This window comes from Sycon ciliatum, chromosome 1, assembly GCF_964019385.1.
Source record: "Sycon ciliatum chromosome 1, ocSycCili1.1, whole genome shotgun sequence".
NCBI lineage: Eukaryota > Metazoa > Porifera > Calcarea > Leucosolenida > Sycettidae > Sycon > Sycon ciliatum.
Genome location: NC_088643.1, coordinates 92,308,419 through 92,325,637, shown reverse-complemented (window position 1 = coordinate 92,325,637; position 17,219 = coordinate 92,308,419). Strand labels below are relative to the sequence as shown.

General features: G+C 46.3%; 1 protein-coding gene across 4 annotated transcripts in view; it reads right to left on the bottom strand.

Moving 5' to 3' along the window:
• LOC135806506 (myosin-IIIa-like) overlaps positions 1 to 13,408 on the bottom strand; it is a 37,779-nt gene extending 24,371 nt beyond the window's left edge. For 2 of the 4 annotated variants that reach the window (XM_065320693.1, XM_065320698.1), the window contains exons 1-15: positions 12,497 to 13,408; positions 12,348 to 12,413; positions 10,894 to 11,001; positions 10,321 to 10,440; positions 6,361 to 6,623; positions 5,999 to 6,116; positions 5,391 to 5,505; positions 4,825 to 4,896; positions 4,271 to 4,433; positions 2,780 to 3,179; positions 1,827 to 1,902; positions 1,487 to 1,538; positions 1,042 to 1,098; positions 754 to 813; positions 203 to 223 (exon numbers count right to left, since the gene is read on the bottom strand). In XM_065320693.1, coding sequence (XP_065176765.1) covers positions 203 to 223; positions 754 to 813; positions 1,042 to 1,098; positions 1,487 to 1,538; positions 1,827 to 1,902; positions 2,780 to 3,179; positions 4,271 to 4,433; positions 4,825 to 4,896; positions 5,391 to 5,505; positions 5,999 to 6,116; positions 6,361 to 6,623; positions 10,321 to 10,440; positions 10,894 to 11,001; positions 12,348 to 12,413; positions 12,497 to 12,622 — 1,817 coding nt within the window. In that variant the 5' untranslated portion in view covers positions 12,623 to 13,408. The remainder of the gene's footprint in view (positions 1 to 202; positions 224 to 753; positions 814 to 1,041; positions 1,099 to 1,486; positions 1,539 to 1,826; positions 1,903 to 2,779; positions 3,180 to 4,270; positions 4,434 to 4,824; positions 4,897 to 5,390; positions 5,506 to 5,998; positions 6,117 to 6,360; positions 6,624 to 10,320; positions 10,441 to 10,893; positions 11,002 to 12,347; positions 12,414 to 12,496) is intronic. The other 2 variants (XM_065320694.1, XM_065320697.1) reach the window with 2 other exon arrangements.
• Positions 13,409 to 17,219: the final 3,811 nt, after the last annotated feature.

The window sequence follows — 17,219 nt, the reverse complement described above, 5'->3', positions numbered from 1 at the left end:
TGACATACCTAGTCATTTTGAAAACATTGATATAAAATACGCTCAGTTTAAAAAGATGAAAGTTGGGGGCCATTTGTAGATCTCTCTCTCTAAAGGAACGCTTTTAAAAGCGTTTCTGCACATTGTATAGACACACCCTGAGGAAAGCGTGTACAGATGCAAAAACCATAGATACCAAGGGACATGAAAGAAGACAACTTACGGCGGGCTATTCTTCCGTACGCTGCAGAAAGAACAACAGTGCAGACAGAATGGAATGCCCTCTCGTTCTAATGTCAAAATATTAAAACAAGCGTCACAGTGAAATCAAGTGTAATACGTCGCTGGTGCTTCATTAGCACCTACTTAGTACTAGTACCGTGTTGATGTGTGTTTTCGAAAGAATAACTCAGAAACAAGTCAGTGCCCATCAAGATTGCCCATGTTCAGATTTGTTTCAAAAGTACCAAGTCATGGCAACAAGAATTGAATCTCTCGGTCACCATGGTCACTGATAAAACTAGATACCAGGCAAAGGTAAGTGTTTACTGGATATCTTTGAACCATTATGATGCCGGATGGTAAGTTTGTACGCGCGTCTAGGGCCAGGCTTAGCACAAGTCATGCATGGAGAGAAATTTGAGTTACTAGTATTTAGGCAAGGTGGTGTATGCTCCCATGCGTTGGAGAAATCAACACGGACACCATAACATCACACGGTTAGGTAACAGGGCTAGGTCAGCAGCTACGTGTACTTCAAGTTGTAGTACGTACCTTGGCTTGCCATATCGAGAGCGCGTACTCCGAAGCATTTTGGACACGATGCGACTATTCCTGAAGGAGAGACAAACCAAACACAGGGGAGGGGCTTGATCAGTGTACACAAAACCAGGAAAGACCGTTGAACAGTAATGACATTAAATGTCATTACTGATTCAACAAATTTTGTTGAATCAGATGGTAGACAGATCGAGGAGCTCTAAACAGATGATGACGGCAGTCAATTAGAATGACCAGTGAGTACAGTGCATAGTAGTGCTTCAGACATCACCAGCCGCTAACCTCATAGCCTGTGTGGCTGACTGGCAGTCAAGCAAGATCTGCGGGTTCGTCTTCTCCCTGTGCAGCACAACAGACACACACAAAACATAAATAGTAATACATAGTGTAAGGAATGTGACAGTGGCAGAACAAGGTTTAGTTGCAACTCGTTGCTGTACCTCAACACTAGGTACGGTGCCTTCACCCAGACGTGGTCGGAAAACTTAACCAATGTTCATCAGTATGTTGACTGATCATCCTCTGACTTGTGTGAAGAAGCTGGCCGTAGAAGTGAGTCAAGTGAACACGGTTGCTTAGCTCGACACACATTTTGACAAAGTACATTTCATATGCAAACATTCTTCACTGACTGAGACCATGTGTTACGAATAACACATGTCTTCCCTAAGTCAGCAAATGGTAAGGCATTGCTTACAAGAACAACAACACAGTACAATTGACTAACCCTTCAGCATCCGTTTCCGTGACAATGGCCTGGATGAGATCGTTCTTACTCGCTACATATAGGACAAGAAAAACACAGTCCAAAACATTGATTGCTGGGGTTGTATTTACTATTTAGAGATACATCTCAGCCCTCTCTCGAATGGAAATTAGACAGTGCAACGAGGGCATATACAAATGCACTCAGGAGTTTCTCATCTTCCTAACAGTTATTATACCTACTTTTTCAAAAAACTCTTTTAACGACCGACAGTGATCTGAGCCCTGAAACTGAACTGACTGACACTTGGGCAAGGCATGGATTCAGGTCAAATACACCTACAAGAATCAAGTCGACTTACTCTTGATGCATTCCAGTAAGCCAACACTCAGTGCATCACGGTTCTTGATCAAGAATGATTCACAGTTGTACGTCACCTGCAGCAAGCAGCATGGAGATGGTGGCAACGCACACACGCACGTACGCACACCCACACACATGCACACACGCACCCACACACAAATTATTTTGCATGGTACAGCAGATAACTGAGGTGTATACACATTACAGCTAGGGGAGCTATAATTCTTTTCGAGATATGAGATGTCGGTGGTGCTGTAATTGGCAACAGTTTGAAACGGTTGAACGTGTCAGTAGCTAATGTGTAGACCCAAGCCAGGGGACCACGTTGGTGACAATGGAGGTTGCCATCAATGGGTGAGAAGGTGATAAGCAGCTGGTTGACAGGAAATTCAACAGCATCCCAGAATGTGCTGAAGTGTGGCTGAAGATGCACCATGTTACCTCCTTGTGATTAGCGAGCAAGTACTTGTCGGCATGCCCACATAAGGAGGTGACTTCGTCAAGGCATGGAGTTCTGTCTGCAGTTGTAATCGGTGTGCTCTTGCAAGATAGAGGTTGCATCTCTTGCTTGTGTTGCTGCATGTCTTTGCCCAGCCCAAGATGTGCCATCGGACCATTACACATATTCATAACATACAATGACAGTCTGACAGACTGACAGACTCGTACTCAAGAGCACAACAAAGAGCATGGCGTACAAAAAAACACAGGCAAACCTTTCAACCACCTCTATATTAATCTTGCAGAAACCAATACACCGTTGTGTGGGAGCCCTTCCAAACAGAACATGTATGCCTGAATGCATACATTACAAGCTTGTGAACATGCATCACTGCATGAGCACAAAATTCACGGTCCACGTGAGACTCGGCTGGAGGCTGAGTTTTCCGTATCTGCAGGAACGCCACCACCCTCTATGAATTTTACGTACAAGCATGTGAATAGACTTACCAGTCCTGCATAGTGCTTGACACCAAACGCTGGGTCTCTGGACTGCCTGGACTTGACATAGTGTGTGTTCTTGTCACAGTGCTCATTGAACTTTTCCACCAAGGTCTTGGCACTGGCACGAGGAAACTTGGTCTCATCATCCAGAAGGTTGAACATACCAAGCGGCTTGGCAAAGAATAGCTCGATGATGGGTTTGTTGTCAGCGAACACAAAGGTACCTGGAGGTGAAATGCCTTCTTTTGCGTACTCCTCCTGTTCCCAGCGGAAAATGTGCTGGTTGAAATAGTACTGAAGTTGCTCATTGGCAACATTGATGCAGAACTGCTCAAAGGAATTCACTTTGAAGTTCTCAAATCCAAAGATATCCAGTATACAGATGTCCGTTCCTCGGAAAGTGTCGCTGAGAAGTAGATAGATACAATATGAACAAGAGGAGGATACGTTTAGGGTAAAATGTCTTACTGTCTGCTGACACCAATACAGCCATCAAGCACAAGGAAACACTATAAATATAAAGTATACAAACAACTATACATCTCGATAGAATAGCACATGGTCTCTGGTCCATAACCACCCCAAGTACCGTAAAGTACCGCCAGAGCGCCCCGTCTCGCGAGAGCGCCCCACCTTGATTTTACAGCCAGAGAAAGGAAAATCGTATGGCAGAGTGCAACGAAGTTTGTACGATGTAAGAAGCTTAGGCTGTGTTTACATGAGAAATTTCAACCCGGGTCGAGTTCAGCCCGGGTTGAAAGTCTGTACGATAGACAAAAGAGGTGAGCGTTTACATGAAGACAGTTGACCCGGGTCAAATACTGATATGCCGCCAAAAGTCCACTTCTACAGTCCTGTATGGTCACGTGAATCCGTTCGCGCGAAATTTGCATCTGCAGTGCCGTTCAAACCTGGCGCAAGATACGCACAGAAGTACGTTTGTACGATTTTCTTGACCCGGGTTGATTTCAACCCTCCCCTTGGGGGGAGGGTTGAAATCAACCCGGGGCGAAATTTCAACCCGGGTCAAGCGCAATGTGTCATGTAAACGCGCCATTCATTTTGTGCACATGGCGGGTTGAAATCTGACCCGGGTCGAACTCAACCCGGGTTGAAACACTTCATGTAAACACAGCCTTAGTGTACTAAGGTCACACTTGGCAGGTTTTGTGTGGAGCTTGTGTCCGCTCGAAGGTACGGATTGACTGCAAAACGTGCTATATGTGTACAAGGTTCATATTGTATGACCTACAGACAGCAGACCACCTCCACAATACGACCACGAAAGGATGAGACGGTGGGGCGCTCTGGCGGTACTTTACGGTATAAACAAAACGGGCAGGAGCAAGGGCATGTGATGCCATTCTTTCGACACAAGATGACAACTGCCACTCAAACTGCAAACAAACCACACCATAACAACTACAGCAATGTCGATCAATTACTACCATAATATTACTTCATATAATGATACTTTGCAAGCAGTGTTAAACTCACGATTCATGCAATAGCTGGGCAGCTTGAGATAGTGCTGATGGTGACAACATGAGATTGAGAGACTTCACCACCCAAGAGAAGAGATGGCCATAAAGAAACTTGGCGAATGAGTTACGGAATTCCGAAGCCTGCTCAATCGTGTTCGGCTTCCGGATTGTCTCACCTACAACAGAGCAGATTGAAATCAGCACACAGTGAACAGCACTCAGCATACAGCACACACCATACATTGTACCATGGAAGTGTACACAACAGCATATTGTTTATCTGCATAAAGCAATCAATGTTACGTCGTAGCTTCTGCCACAGACATCATGATTCAAATAAGCACTAATATTATTTTCCACAGGGAGGGAGGCAAATTAGTAGCAGAGTAAATAACCCTCAGGAATGTGCAACTGCCTGCAATTTCACTACCCGGTGCCACAACAGCAGTTTCACGACATGGTACAATAGGTTACGCTTGCAAACAGTACAAAATGTCCACCAGAGAGCACTACTCAAAGCAAGAGCAACAAGCATATGTACATCCAAAGAAGTCAGTTAACACTCACCACGTGTTACGGTGACTTGGATAGTCAGTGCCTTCGCCAGCTCAGCTGGCTCTAAACACAGCAATTGTGCCACTGAAAGAAAAAGACGGGAGCAAGTAGTGAGCGAGTGGAAGAGAGAAAGAAAAGAAAGAAAGAGAGAGAAAGAAAGAGAGAGAAAGAGAGAGAGAGAGAGAGAGAGAGAGAGAGAGAGAGAGAGAGAGAGAGAGAGAGAGAGAGAGAGAGAGAGAGAGAGAGAGAGAGAGAGAGAGAGAGAGAGAGAGAGAGAGAGAGAGAGAGAGAGAGATCGTCCAGTACATCAAGTCGAATGCCAGTGATGGTCAAGAACCCTACAACTGCGAGCTGAACAAGACCAGCTTCAAGGCAAAGGAACATGGATACAACAAGTGTAACTCCATTAGCCAAGTATTACTATTAGCCATCGTTCCCGAATAATGCTTTTTCTTACACCAAGAGTGGTACAAAGAAACAAAGTGAATATGTTTTACAACACTTTCCCAGATGTTTCGTTGTTCTGCACAAGGTCAGTGGATAAAGAAAGACGTACAGTATGATGTTGAGTCTCTTACCAAGTAACAGTACATCCTTGTTTGTAAACTCAGCTTGACCACCGCGAGAGCCAGTAAAGTTCAACTGTCCAAGATGCAAAATGGCTGCTAAGAGATTGAAGATATTTGTGTAGTCCTGCCAACACATAACAACACAAATGCCTTGCAGATATGATTCGGGAACGACCAAAAACCCACACCATAATAACCACAGCACTGCCATGGAAACCACCTGGTCAAATCTACAATGGCTATATGTGGATAATAAGCAGCTCATATCCAAACAGTTATAAACACCACCTACACAACCAATGGCATACCGCAGAGACCACAGCAGAACCTCTCCTATCCGGGCACCTCGCAAAACAGACCTTCCTGTGGTTAAACCTGTGTGCAACACCGTCACCCATCATTCTCCGCAGTTTGGCTCTGGCCCCATGGACATTTTCGCCATCCAATCCGTGCAGCCTCAGGTGGCAATGGCCATGCCGTCGCGGTGGACTTTGCCCAGTGCAATATGCTAAACAAATGGCAGAAAATGATGCACACAGCCACTAGTCCACGTCCTATTGAACGAGCACCATTACGGTGCAATGAGTTACGTGACTTTGCCAAAGTATTGCACTCACTTCATCATCAAAGCCGACGACTTTCATAGCATCCGTTACTTCCTTGAAGAAAACTTTCATCTGAGCGAGCTCACGATTTGCGATTTTGGAGTTGCCAGAGTTGGCATTGAAAAGATACCTACAGCGCACAGAAAATGTAGGTACAATGTGTATACAGTCACAAACTGATTGTTCACATGTACAATTGGATATCGGTACAAACACATCTTGTCCGCTTAGCCATTCACCCTAGATGGATACTTGGATTGATTACATCAGCTGAGTAGAGGTCGGGGTTGAATGCATGACACATGCGCATGTTGTTGCCATAGGATGGTATTACTACTACGTCTGGCATGACACTTTTAGAACGTGCTACTCACTTGTAATCGCTTGCCTCGTGTAGTTCATACTTCTCCTTCTCCTCACTTGTCAGACCAGCGAACATCAAGTAGAAGATGTGGAAGTTGCGCTCTCCTTCGTTCTGCGTCACCACACGTGACTTCTCCAGAAGGTAGTGAGCGATGCTGGCACCAGTCACAACAGCATTCGCATTGAAGTGCAACTTCAGAAACTTGCCAAAGCGACTGCTGTTATTGTTCATGATGGTACGGGCATTTCCAAGTGCCTCCAAAAGTGGATTAACCTGTAAAAGAAACAGATTGGGAGCATCTCTTTTAAACATACATCGATGCATGCACTCCGTACTCAGACTAATGAATAACACTAGCTTCAGGCTCTTTCCAACCAACAAATCAAAATTATCCGCACACACTTTCATTGTCTTTTCTCTTTAGGCAGATACAGGCAGAAGAAAGAATATTCCTCAACAAAGCATAGCTGATATAAGCAGCAGAATGTACTTTAGTGATAACAAAAACGGGATGAGGAGCGAAGTGATGATTTTCACGCTCATAGAAACACAGCAAATTCTACAGCCAGGCACGACAATTGTAGTGATCTACGGCGGAAGAGGCGTGATCAGCGTGATCAGCATGATGAGCGTGATCAGCGTGATCTGTATTGTGACAACAATAGACTGATGTGAAGACTCCAATGCAGTATCATAAATTCATAAGATAGCACGGAAGTCTGCAGGCGTTCCCCAGGGATCTCACCTTGGCCCCATTCTTTTCATTCTCTACATTAATGCCCTTCCCCGAACCATATCGTCTGATGTCACTACTGATGTGCTCTTATCTGCCGATGACACTACTCTTGGGAGAGCAGCCGGAGGACCTAACCAACAACAAATGGTTCGCCCCCTCCAGGCCGCCACTGATGGCGTTCTGCAGTGGGCTGATTCAGTCGGAGGGTGCTTCAACCCTTCGAAGTCTTGCACCATTCAGTTCTCTCCTAGAAGTCGTGCAGAACGTGCCCACCCTACTCATCCGACTCCGCACCTGAGAATGCAGGGAGATGACGTGTCTGATGTAACGACTCACCGACACCTTGGGGTCATCTTGGACTCTAACCTCGACTTCACCAGCCACGTCGCCACCATCACGACAAAGTTTCGCCAGCGAGCAGTCCTGCTGATCCACATGACCAAGCGTATCACCCCAGCCGTAGCCAGCCGCTTGTACACTGGATATGTTCGACCTGTGGTTGCCTCATCCCTCTGGCAATTTCAACTCTCCAGTGCTCAGGCTACTGCCCTTGAACGGCTACAGGCAAGAGTGGCACGTGTGATCCTGCGGAAGTATGGCGTGTACCCTCCTCAAACGGAGCCGAAAGCCTCACTTTTCGCGCACCTCCAGTGGCCCAGCCTCGCATGGCGAAGACACATTCAGTGCCTTCTTGAGCTCCACCACCTTATCAATAGCCAGATGACGACCCTGGAGGACCTAGGCTACTCAGTGTCAAACAGCGCCAGGCGCCCCCGACATCTACTCCCACCTGCTAGAGCCAGCACGCACACACGTGCCACCTTTCTCTTTGTCACCACTGCCACATGGAACTCCCTCCCGGCTGCCATTCGTACTGTATCCAGCCCAAAATGTTTTACCGCTCTTGTCCGCACACACTTTGCTATCACCCGTTATGAGCCCTCTGGTTTCATTCCACGTAGAGTAGCGATGTCATAGAGCACTGTGCTATATTACTACAACCCCGCATCATTCTATTTCCTATTTTTATTTTTCTCCTCAGCTTCTTCTTCATAAGCTGTTGACGGAGACTCCCTCGATTTAGGCTGAGGCCTGTGGAGAATCCATAAATATAAATACAAGTGGTGGTTGAAACACATTGTGCGCCTATGTGCCAGGCGCTAACTGACGTGCCAGTCAGCTATGTGGATATCACCAGCCATGCATCGACTAGGCGCCATGCGTGAACAGATGATCGTGGTGAGAGGAGCGCTCTCTGCCAGCTTAGAGAGCACTGTGTGAACAAACGTGTTTGTTTTGTTTTTATTTTACTGGACCAAATACACAGGCATTTCCGCCTTCCCGTCAACCATACGGCTAGACTCAAAATAAAAGATGATGAACGTGTGTTAACCGCCACTTCACCAGTTGTGCTTTAACAACAATTTCTCCGCTACAACATTAGACAACAAAGGAACCAAACCAACAATGTGTGGATGTGCAACCTAACAGCCTGAGTGTCCATGTGTTCTGTTTCTGTGTGCATAGGTTTGGTTTCCCTGTGTGAAAATTACTTCAACCTATAACTAATCAACCATGAGCTGGCCACAATTGTAAAGGTAAAGAGTTCATAAGAACAGGAGGACAACACCTAGTACACGTTGACAAGGTGATGAAGTAAGAGAGACTACTAAGGAATCAGTAAGGATATCAAAAACAACAATAGGAAATCATAATCAAAACTCTGCGAACACCATCAAGAAGGTATTTTGAACTACCGTAAAGTCAGGAGCAAACGCCCACCCCATTTTGCAAGATCTGCTGGCCTGTACACACTGACCCCGTGCACTGTGATCTGCTGGCCTGTACACACTGACCCCGTGCACTGTGATCCCTACTGTACGAAAGTGCATCTCACTCCGTAGCGCGATGAGCGCTTTGCTACGGTAAACTATGTCCACTTTCCTGGTTTCAAAATCTCTTTGGGCACTAGCAAGAGTACATAACCCCCCAAGAGTGTGCAACTCCCACATACCCTGCTGTCCCGACAGAATTTGAAGTTGACGTCATTATTTATGACGCAATGCTCCTTGCACCAGTGATTTACAACATGTGTACGGGTGTCAACGCATCACACATTTTTCTTTGCAATAATTTGTACAGGATCGATCGGCTTCGGTCAACTACAGGTTCCGGATTCGTCTGATAATCCGTGCACAGTGCGCATTGCATCATCAAAATGACGTCAACTTGAAATTCTGTCGGGACAGCACCCATAGTCGAGTTACACACTCTGGGGGGTTATGTACTCTTGGCACTAGGTACGAGCTAGCTCGTAGTGATTTTATGATGATGGTTGTTTTATTTCGCAAATCCAAATGGGAGTTTTTTTCCGAATACAGTAGCAAGGTAGCGAAGGACAGAGTATAGCAGGAACCAAATACACTTCTGACGGTGTTTCAAGCCATCAGTTACAAATCACGCAGCGCTCAAAGGTTTTTCTCGAGCACTTCAGAGTTTTCAACAAGTTAGCAGGGACTTTTAATATTTGTAGGTGTGGCTTCCGTGACATACCCTGGTCGACTTGCAACTGCAATACTGCGACCGGTCAACTCATTGAATGACGCCTCGTCAGAACAATCACTGTTCTGTTCTGAAAGCGCCACATCGTGGCGTTGCAGAAAATTCATGAAAACCAGATGGATTCTACAGCATTACCAGATGGAGAGCGAACTACCACAAAGACGACTCATTTATCGAAAGAAAGGAAATCTTGACAGAAGTTTTTCTTTGCAGCAAGATAATGACAATCGCTTTTGCAGAGCCTGCTGGTAAGACATAGGCAGTTTGTGGGCATTACAGTCGTTTTCGTACGCATTCGACCTTCATGCCAGTTTTCTACGACTATAATGACCTGAAAAAGACGAAAATAGTATGGACCCGCTGGGGTGGGCGTTTGCTGCGAAGTGGGCGTTTGCAGCGGACTTTGCGGTATTTCCACACCTAAGAACTACAATGTACATGTAGCACCAAACAGCTGCAAAGCAAATACACTATCTTTCTGTACACAGACCTCACGTAAAAAATACTAAAAATACAATTTTTAATTTAACGGAACGCTTCAAATAAACCCCTCTAATGTGGATGGCTGCACCTGAAAGACAGTGCGCACAAGGTATCAGCAAATACGGTCACTTTGGATATCACACCTGCCCCCTCACACCACCCAAGAAGCAGTTATACTGCAGGTCTTACCTTTAAAATCTGTGCTTGTAGATCAGGATGTACAGAGCGGCTGACGTGCAGGACTTGGCGGACAAGCAACTTGGCAGTCTCGGTCTTGCCAGCACCACTCTCACCACTGATGACGCATACCTACATGTACGCATGCAAACATATGCATGTGCACGCACATACATACATTACAAAAAACACACCCACACACACGCACGCGCACGCACACACAAATTCACGCATATATAACAAGTGTGGCAAGTTTGGCCCACCGTGCATGCATGGAGCATGTGTGTGCCTTGGGTCCGTGACACAAATTCAATGGCCTTATCTATCAACAAAAAGAAGTTAGCTGCTTGCCAACAGGTGTGATGAAAGCTAAAGCAGTACTTCAACGTACATGTACAGGACACACGGTTTGTTACTCTCCTTGCACAAGGCTCCACATGCATACATAATGAAAATTACTACTGCTGCTATGAAACCTTGCCTGAGAAAAATTCTGGATTCCCATGGCAAAAGTCAGGTGTTATACATGTGTGATAGTGCCACTGCCCACTAAAGATTGCCACCACTCTCAAGCAAGCCACATACCTGATCAACAAGAGATGTGCGCATTGACCGATACATGTGGTCGCCAATGGCGTACACATGCGGGGGAAGCTTGGAGCGCTGTTTGACATTCTGATACTTCTCACAAACCTTCACAAAGAGAGAGGTTAACAACAAAAAGCAATAAGAATGACCTCTCCGACATGTAGATCTGAATTCCATGTTACAGTCCTCACTCCCGCAGACCGACGCGAACAAAATTCATAGCAATATTGTTGTGTTCTTGACATGCATGCCGGCACACACCGTCTGCAACTCTAGATGCAAATCACCATTTCCATCATTTCAGTCTCAGCTACTACATGTAGTACTCAATGGACTGGATGCAGTGATCTTCTGTGTGCCTCAGCACTAGCATTGATATAGGATCAATACAGTGTATACCCAAACCCTGAGGAACACAGAACACTGAACACTGATGTGTGTGTGTGTGTGTGTGTGTGTGTGTGTGTGTGTGTGTGCATTTTTTTTACAAAACAATATGTCCTGCGAACGCTGCAGCTTCCACTGCGCCCGCTGCAACCGCTGTGTGCTATCGCGCCAAGGCATGAAACGTCACAAGTGCAGCCGTGGCTCGGCCAGAGCAACCAACACAGACCGTAGCTCCTTCTGCATCGTTTGCAATTGCGGTCGGCGTTTCAGTAGACCACAGGACCTATCCCGTCATCGCCCCTACTGTTCCGAACCTGCTCAACCCCCCATGGGGTCCGCATAGCCAGAATATGGCAGCGCGTCCAAGGTCCAAGGTGTGTGCATGTGTGTGTGTGTGTGTGTGTGTGTGTGTGTGTGTGTGTGTGTGTGTGTGCTAAAAATAGTGGCGGTCAATTCATCAGCCTTGCAAGCTGTTGAATGGTGTAATCCCAGCACAAGTTGCTATGTCTAACATAGCTGTCCGCGATCATCACTTCCGTGATGGGCATGTCTGAGGTCTGAGGTGTGTGTGTGTGTGTGTGTGTATGTGTGTGGGTGTGTGTGTATGTGTGTGGGTGTGTATGTGTGTGTGTATGTGTGTGTGTATGTGGGCAGATGAATGTGTGTGTATGTGTGAGTGTATGTATGTGCGCAGATGAATGTGTGTGTGCGGGCACGCGCGCGCGCGACGGCGTTCAATGCAAAGAGCCTTGGAGTAGCGTTCACTAAGCCATCTCATTCAAACCTTCAGTAAATCATGTGCGATATTACTTCTTGTAACGGAGTAGCTCAGCCCTTCGGTATGAAATACCCGTCAGTGGAAAAGTCTGCATGTTTACAAAGAATATGCTGTTGCTGAGCCTGTCTAGGCCAAATCTCACTAGAGTGATGACCATGACTTAATTCTTGTGTTTCAATTATCACCTGGCACCTAGAATATCCAAGTACCCATAAAAAGCTCACTACACACGAGCAGTAAGCAAGGAAATACTCCATTGAAGACATCAGCACAGAATATTACCTACCTCGTTACCATAAATCGTCATAGATTTGAACGGGTTGACAGCGATAAGAATGTCACCCACGTATGTCTGCAGTGATCAGAAGCAAACACCAACACCTAAGTCAAGTCCAAACTGTGGAAACTAAATCAAAAGATAATCAAGTGCATTACGTAAATGACATCCTCGCCATATCTCTTCTGCAGCTTCTCCAGCAGGATTTTCTCGTCCAAGTTTGGCAACAAGGCAAGATCGTCATCTTGGCTGGAGACATCGGGCTTCGTGCTTTCGTCCGTCATTGTGGTTGTGAGGAGGACATGCTAATGGCGCATTTCGCAAAATTTTGAGAACGTCCGAATCTGTAATTATCCCGGGCCTTCCGGTTACTACTACAAGAGACTTCACAGGTAAAACAGACGTCTCACAATCTCGACAAATCCATAAGGTTGAGGCACGTCAACGAGGAATGCGATTGACAGGAAGAGTGACTGAGTGGTCGATGTCAACCCAAGGCCAGTGTCATGAAGCGTGGTGAAGCCTTCTGACAAGTGAACGCTTACACATTCGCTCGGAAAGCTACGGTAAAAGCTCTTTTTAGGCTCCCTCCTTCTTTCTCAAGCGGAAGCAAAGAACACGTCAATGACAGTCGGCAAGTCGATCCACTGACGGATGCATCAAATATTTGGAGAGCACAAAACTTCTTGATCATGAAGACAACATTCGCAATATTCGGAAAGCTTGCTGGGAAACTGACACTGACAGGACTTTTCATGAACTGGTTTGCAGCTTGGCGCTTGAATCAATGATTCATGCAACAAGTCAAGCATGCAACCAGTTCACATCATGCTCCCTGCTTTTCAGACAGATTTGAAAATGTAGCAAAGATGCATACTGCACTGGTCCCGTATAATGCTGATTTATAGACAATAGACTACGGGAGTCGTGTGAAAGCCCCCAGAGAGAGAGAGAGAGAGAGAGAGAGAGAGAGAGAGAGGATCAGGACAGGAGGACGACACAGCACTACAGGCAGACCAGAAAAAAACATCTTCTTCAACTCCCTGGCATGCTGAGATGGCTCGACTCTTGATTCCCGATATTATAATACTGCTGCGAGTCACTCGTGCTGGTGCCAGTGTCGCGGCGGACCAAGCCAAGGCTACATTGTAGTCTGGTGATGTCTGGAAGCCAGCAGCTAGCAGGTATGTAAAGAAGTCCGTTACCATTGGTTACTGCAGCCTGCATGCTGTGTGACACATAATTGGCAGATCTACTCCGGACAGTTGAGTTAGCTGGCAGATCTTATCTACATTAGAGAGGTTAAAGGGGAAGTTAACCCTTTACCGGCAAGTGCATTTTGTATATGAAATCCATAACATTGAGAAGGATGCCAATAACTCACAACGAGGGCACATTTTGTATGTGCAAGTTATGTTTTCTTGGAAGTCTGGTACTTCTTCTTGACGATGGAAAAAATTATTTTCACATACCACACACATACGCTACTAAATTGGCACCTATACGTCTAAACACGGAAATTGTACACAATGCAAATCGTCAGATTCCGACATTGACATGAAACTCCAAAACAAGTCGACTTCAGAGTGGAAACGAACGCCATAGCCATCACAGACTTCAGTGGCCGTGCCTCGCTCGCAATTGAGAGCAGCATCGCCCCAAAATCGCTGTCCGATGGCTCCGTAAGGTCGTGCGCAAGTCGCGCAGCGCTGCCGTCACTCAGGTACGTAGAAAGTCGATGGCCTAAAATTCCGTCTCTGGAAGACTGTCGACACGGGGATCACTCTCCATGGCTTCCACACCATAAGCACCATCAGATTCTTCCAGGTACATTACGACGACATCGTCTTCAGCGGCTGGAGCTCCCGATATTTGCGTGAGAATTTACTTGGCGTGCGCTCCGCTCCGCAATTTGAAATTCGCTTGCATCGGCGGCTGGAACGAAGTATTTATCTATCTGTCGTGGGTCCCAGAGCGAAGGTCTGCTAGGTCCTCGTCGGAGAAGTCATCTGAGGACGAAAAGAACTCACTGCGCAAGAGGAAATGCACCTGACGACGTTTTGACGGAGGCAGACGGCATTGTCGGCGCGCGTGTATTTCCGTAAATTTTCGATCGCGCAGTTCTCAATGAAATCAAATGGGACACGCGTAGATCTCTTCAGCTACGGATAGGATCATACCTAGGCTGTGTGAGGGCCACGGGAAATCCCCGTGGGCTGATGCTTCCTGTCATACCAGGCATGGTTTTAGTATGCATGTCGAATGCGTCGTTTACGACGCATTCAAGTATGGGGCTGCCGGTAAAGGGTTAAGGCAAAAATTAAAATTTCACCAGTTGTAGTCTTCGGGGTGCTGAGTCGAATGGTCTTGGTCCGAGAAAGCTGAGACGCTCCCTTCCTACTTGAATCCCAATCGAACTCGCGCACTTCCACCGAAACTGGGTGACTGCGCCATACGAGATGGGGATTTGTATGCAAAATGTCACTAAAAGGGCCATTTCGTTCTTATAAAAGCACGGATGACCGCGATTGGCCCATATGTTGTAGTCTTTTGGACGCTGAGTCGACTGGTTTTGGTCCGAAAAGGCTGCGATGCAGCGTTCCTCCTTTATTCCCAATCGAACATGGTTGAAGAAGCGGTCACGTGCTCCTGGGTGCCAAAATCACCTGGTCACCACGCCAGCAGGCGACAACTTTCACACAAAGGTTCAACTCGAGTGACAGGACTGCATCCAAAAAAGGTCAAAACAGGCTGTAAGTTGTACCCTGCAGGCACGGTGACCAGGTGACTGGTGTACGCAGGAGCACGTGACCGCTTGTTCTACCATGTTCGATTGGGAATTAGGGGCGAACGCTGCATCGCAGCCTTTTCGGACCAAAACCAGTCGACTCAGCGACCAAAAGACTATAACATATGGGCCAATCGCGGTGATCCGTGCTTTTATAAGAACGAAATGGCCCTTTTAGTGACATTTTGCATACAAATCCCCATCTAGTAGGGCGCAGTCACCCAGTTTCGGTGGAAGTGCGCGAGTTCGATTGGGATTCAAGTAGGAAGGGAGCGTCTCAGCTTTCTCGGACCAAGACCATTCGACTCAGCACCCCGAAGACTACAACTGGTGAAATTTTAATTTTTGCCTTAACTTCCCCTTTGAGGCTATGATCGTTTGGTCGGATCCAGATCCAGATCCAAATCTCAGATCCGTCGGATCCTTCAGAATCAACCGAACACTTTTTTTGCGGACCTTGGCTGTTGCCATGTTGACGAAGTAAAAAATGGCGCTGACAGGTCACCCAAAAAAGGCACAAGTCGTATTGATCGCCCGCGTCGTACGAAAAGTCAACAAAAGTCCACTAGACGTACGACAATGAGTATAAAAATGATTTTTACCCACCATATACGCACAAAGGTCACATTTGGATCCGATGGATCCAGTCAACCCTGCTCCCGGGGCAGGGTTGCTCGGATCCAAATCCGAAGGATCTGGATCCGGATTCGACCAATCGATCATTGCAGATCCAGTGGATCCGATGGATCTGGATCTGGATCCGACCAAACGATCACGGCCTTAGTTACACGTTTTTTGCCCTTTTTCAAAACGTGGTGCAAATCTCACATAACGTGTAACTTTTAGAGGTTTAGTGATAGCTTGCATAGACCTCGGTCCTACCGGTAGGACCATCATACACAGACATGCTGCATGGCCTCTGTTCTAACATTGACCTAAAACTTGACCCTAAACTGTTGCTAAGGGGCTAATGAAGGAGTCTACAAATTTTAGATGTGATCGCACAAGGCATACTACGAAATTCCATGGTAACCATGGAAACGGAGTATGATATTATGCATTTCACGACCTTGGCAAGCTAATAAAAACATTAGGACCTCACCACAATTGATGTGCCATGGTCAAAATTCACCTTGGACAGAGTTGCTAGCGCACCGACAGGATTATGTGCGGCCATTTTGACAATCGATAAAATTGCGCATACGCAATGCACTGGACATAGCCTTGCATTTTGCGCCATTTCTTTGCCTGACAAAGACCTCATCTCAACCATTGTTTCAAAATATTTCTCAACCAAAAGCACTTTTGCAGCTCGATTTCTTGGGTCCTACCGGTAGGACGGTATGCAAGCTATTAGGGTGCGTTCTTATATTCTCTGGCTTCTAGAAGAAGAAGAAAAGAGAAGTCGAAGAAACTGGGATTACTCAAGAACGGGTCTCGAAGAATTCCGAGATATTTTCCACATGTCAAGCAAAATGAAGCGTCAAAGGGGCCGCGATCTTGGGTGATGAATGGATGTGCGTATGCGAAAAAGGAAATGCGTACACTCATGCTGTACACGTGGCTTTTAGTTGTAGTACGCATGCGCTGATCCCAAACCGCGGGAATCTCCAAGTTTCAACCACCTCTGAAGCTTGGAGAGCTTTGGAGAGCCTCCTAAAAGTCGGAGAGGATATAAGAACAGTTCTCGAATTTTTCGGAGAGTCTCCAACTTTTCCGAGAGGATTTAAGAACGCACCCTAAGTTACACGTGCGACGTGACGTGAAATTTTGCCTGGCAGGATTCGGGTTTAGTTCGCACAAATATCAAATCTTCCAACAAACTCGATAAAACTCGATGAAATTCCGGAAACTCACACAAATTCGGTCGGAATAACCAAGCGAAACTTCCAAAAACTCACGTCATGAACTTACGTGCGGGACAGTCAACTCACGTAAAACACGTCAAATGTTACGTGAGTTTTTTCACTTTTTGACGTTAAAGGTCACGGATGTAAGACTTTTACGTGAAACTTAACCTCTCTATTTTAACAGTACAGTCACACGTATGTCAGTCTGTCCAACCTTGCGACCATTCCAAAGCAGAACACCCA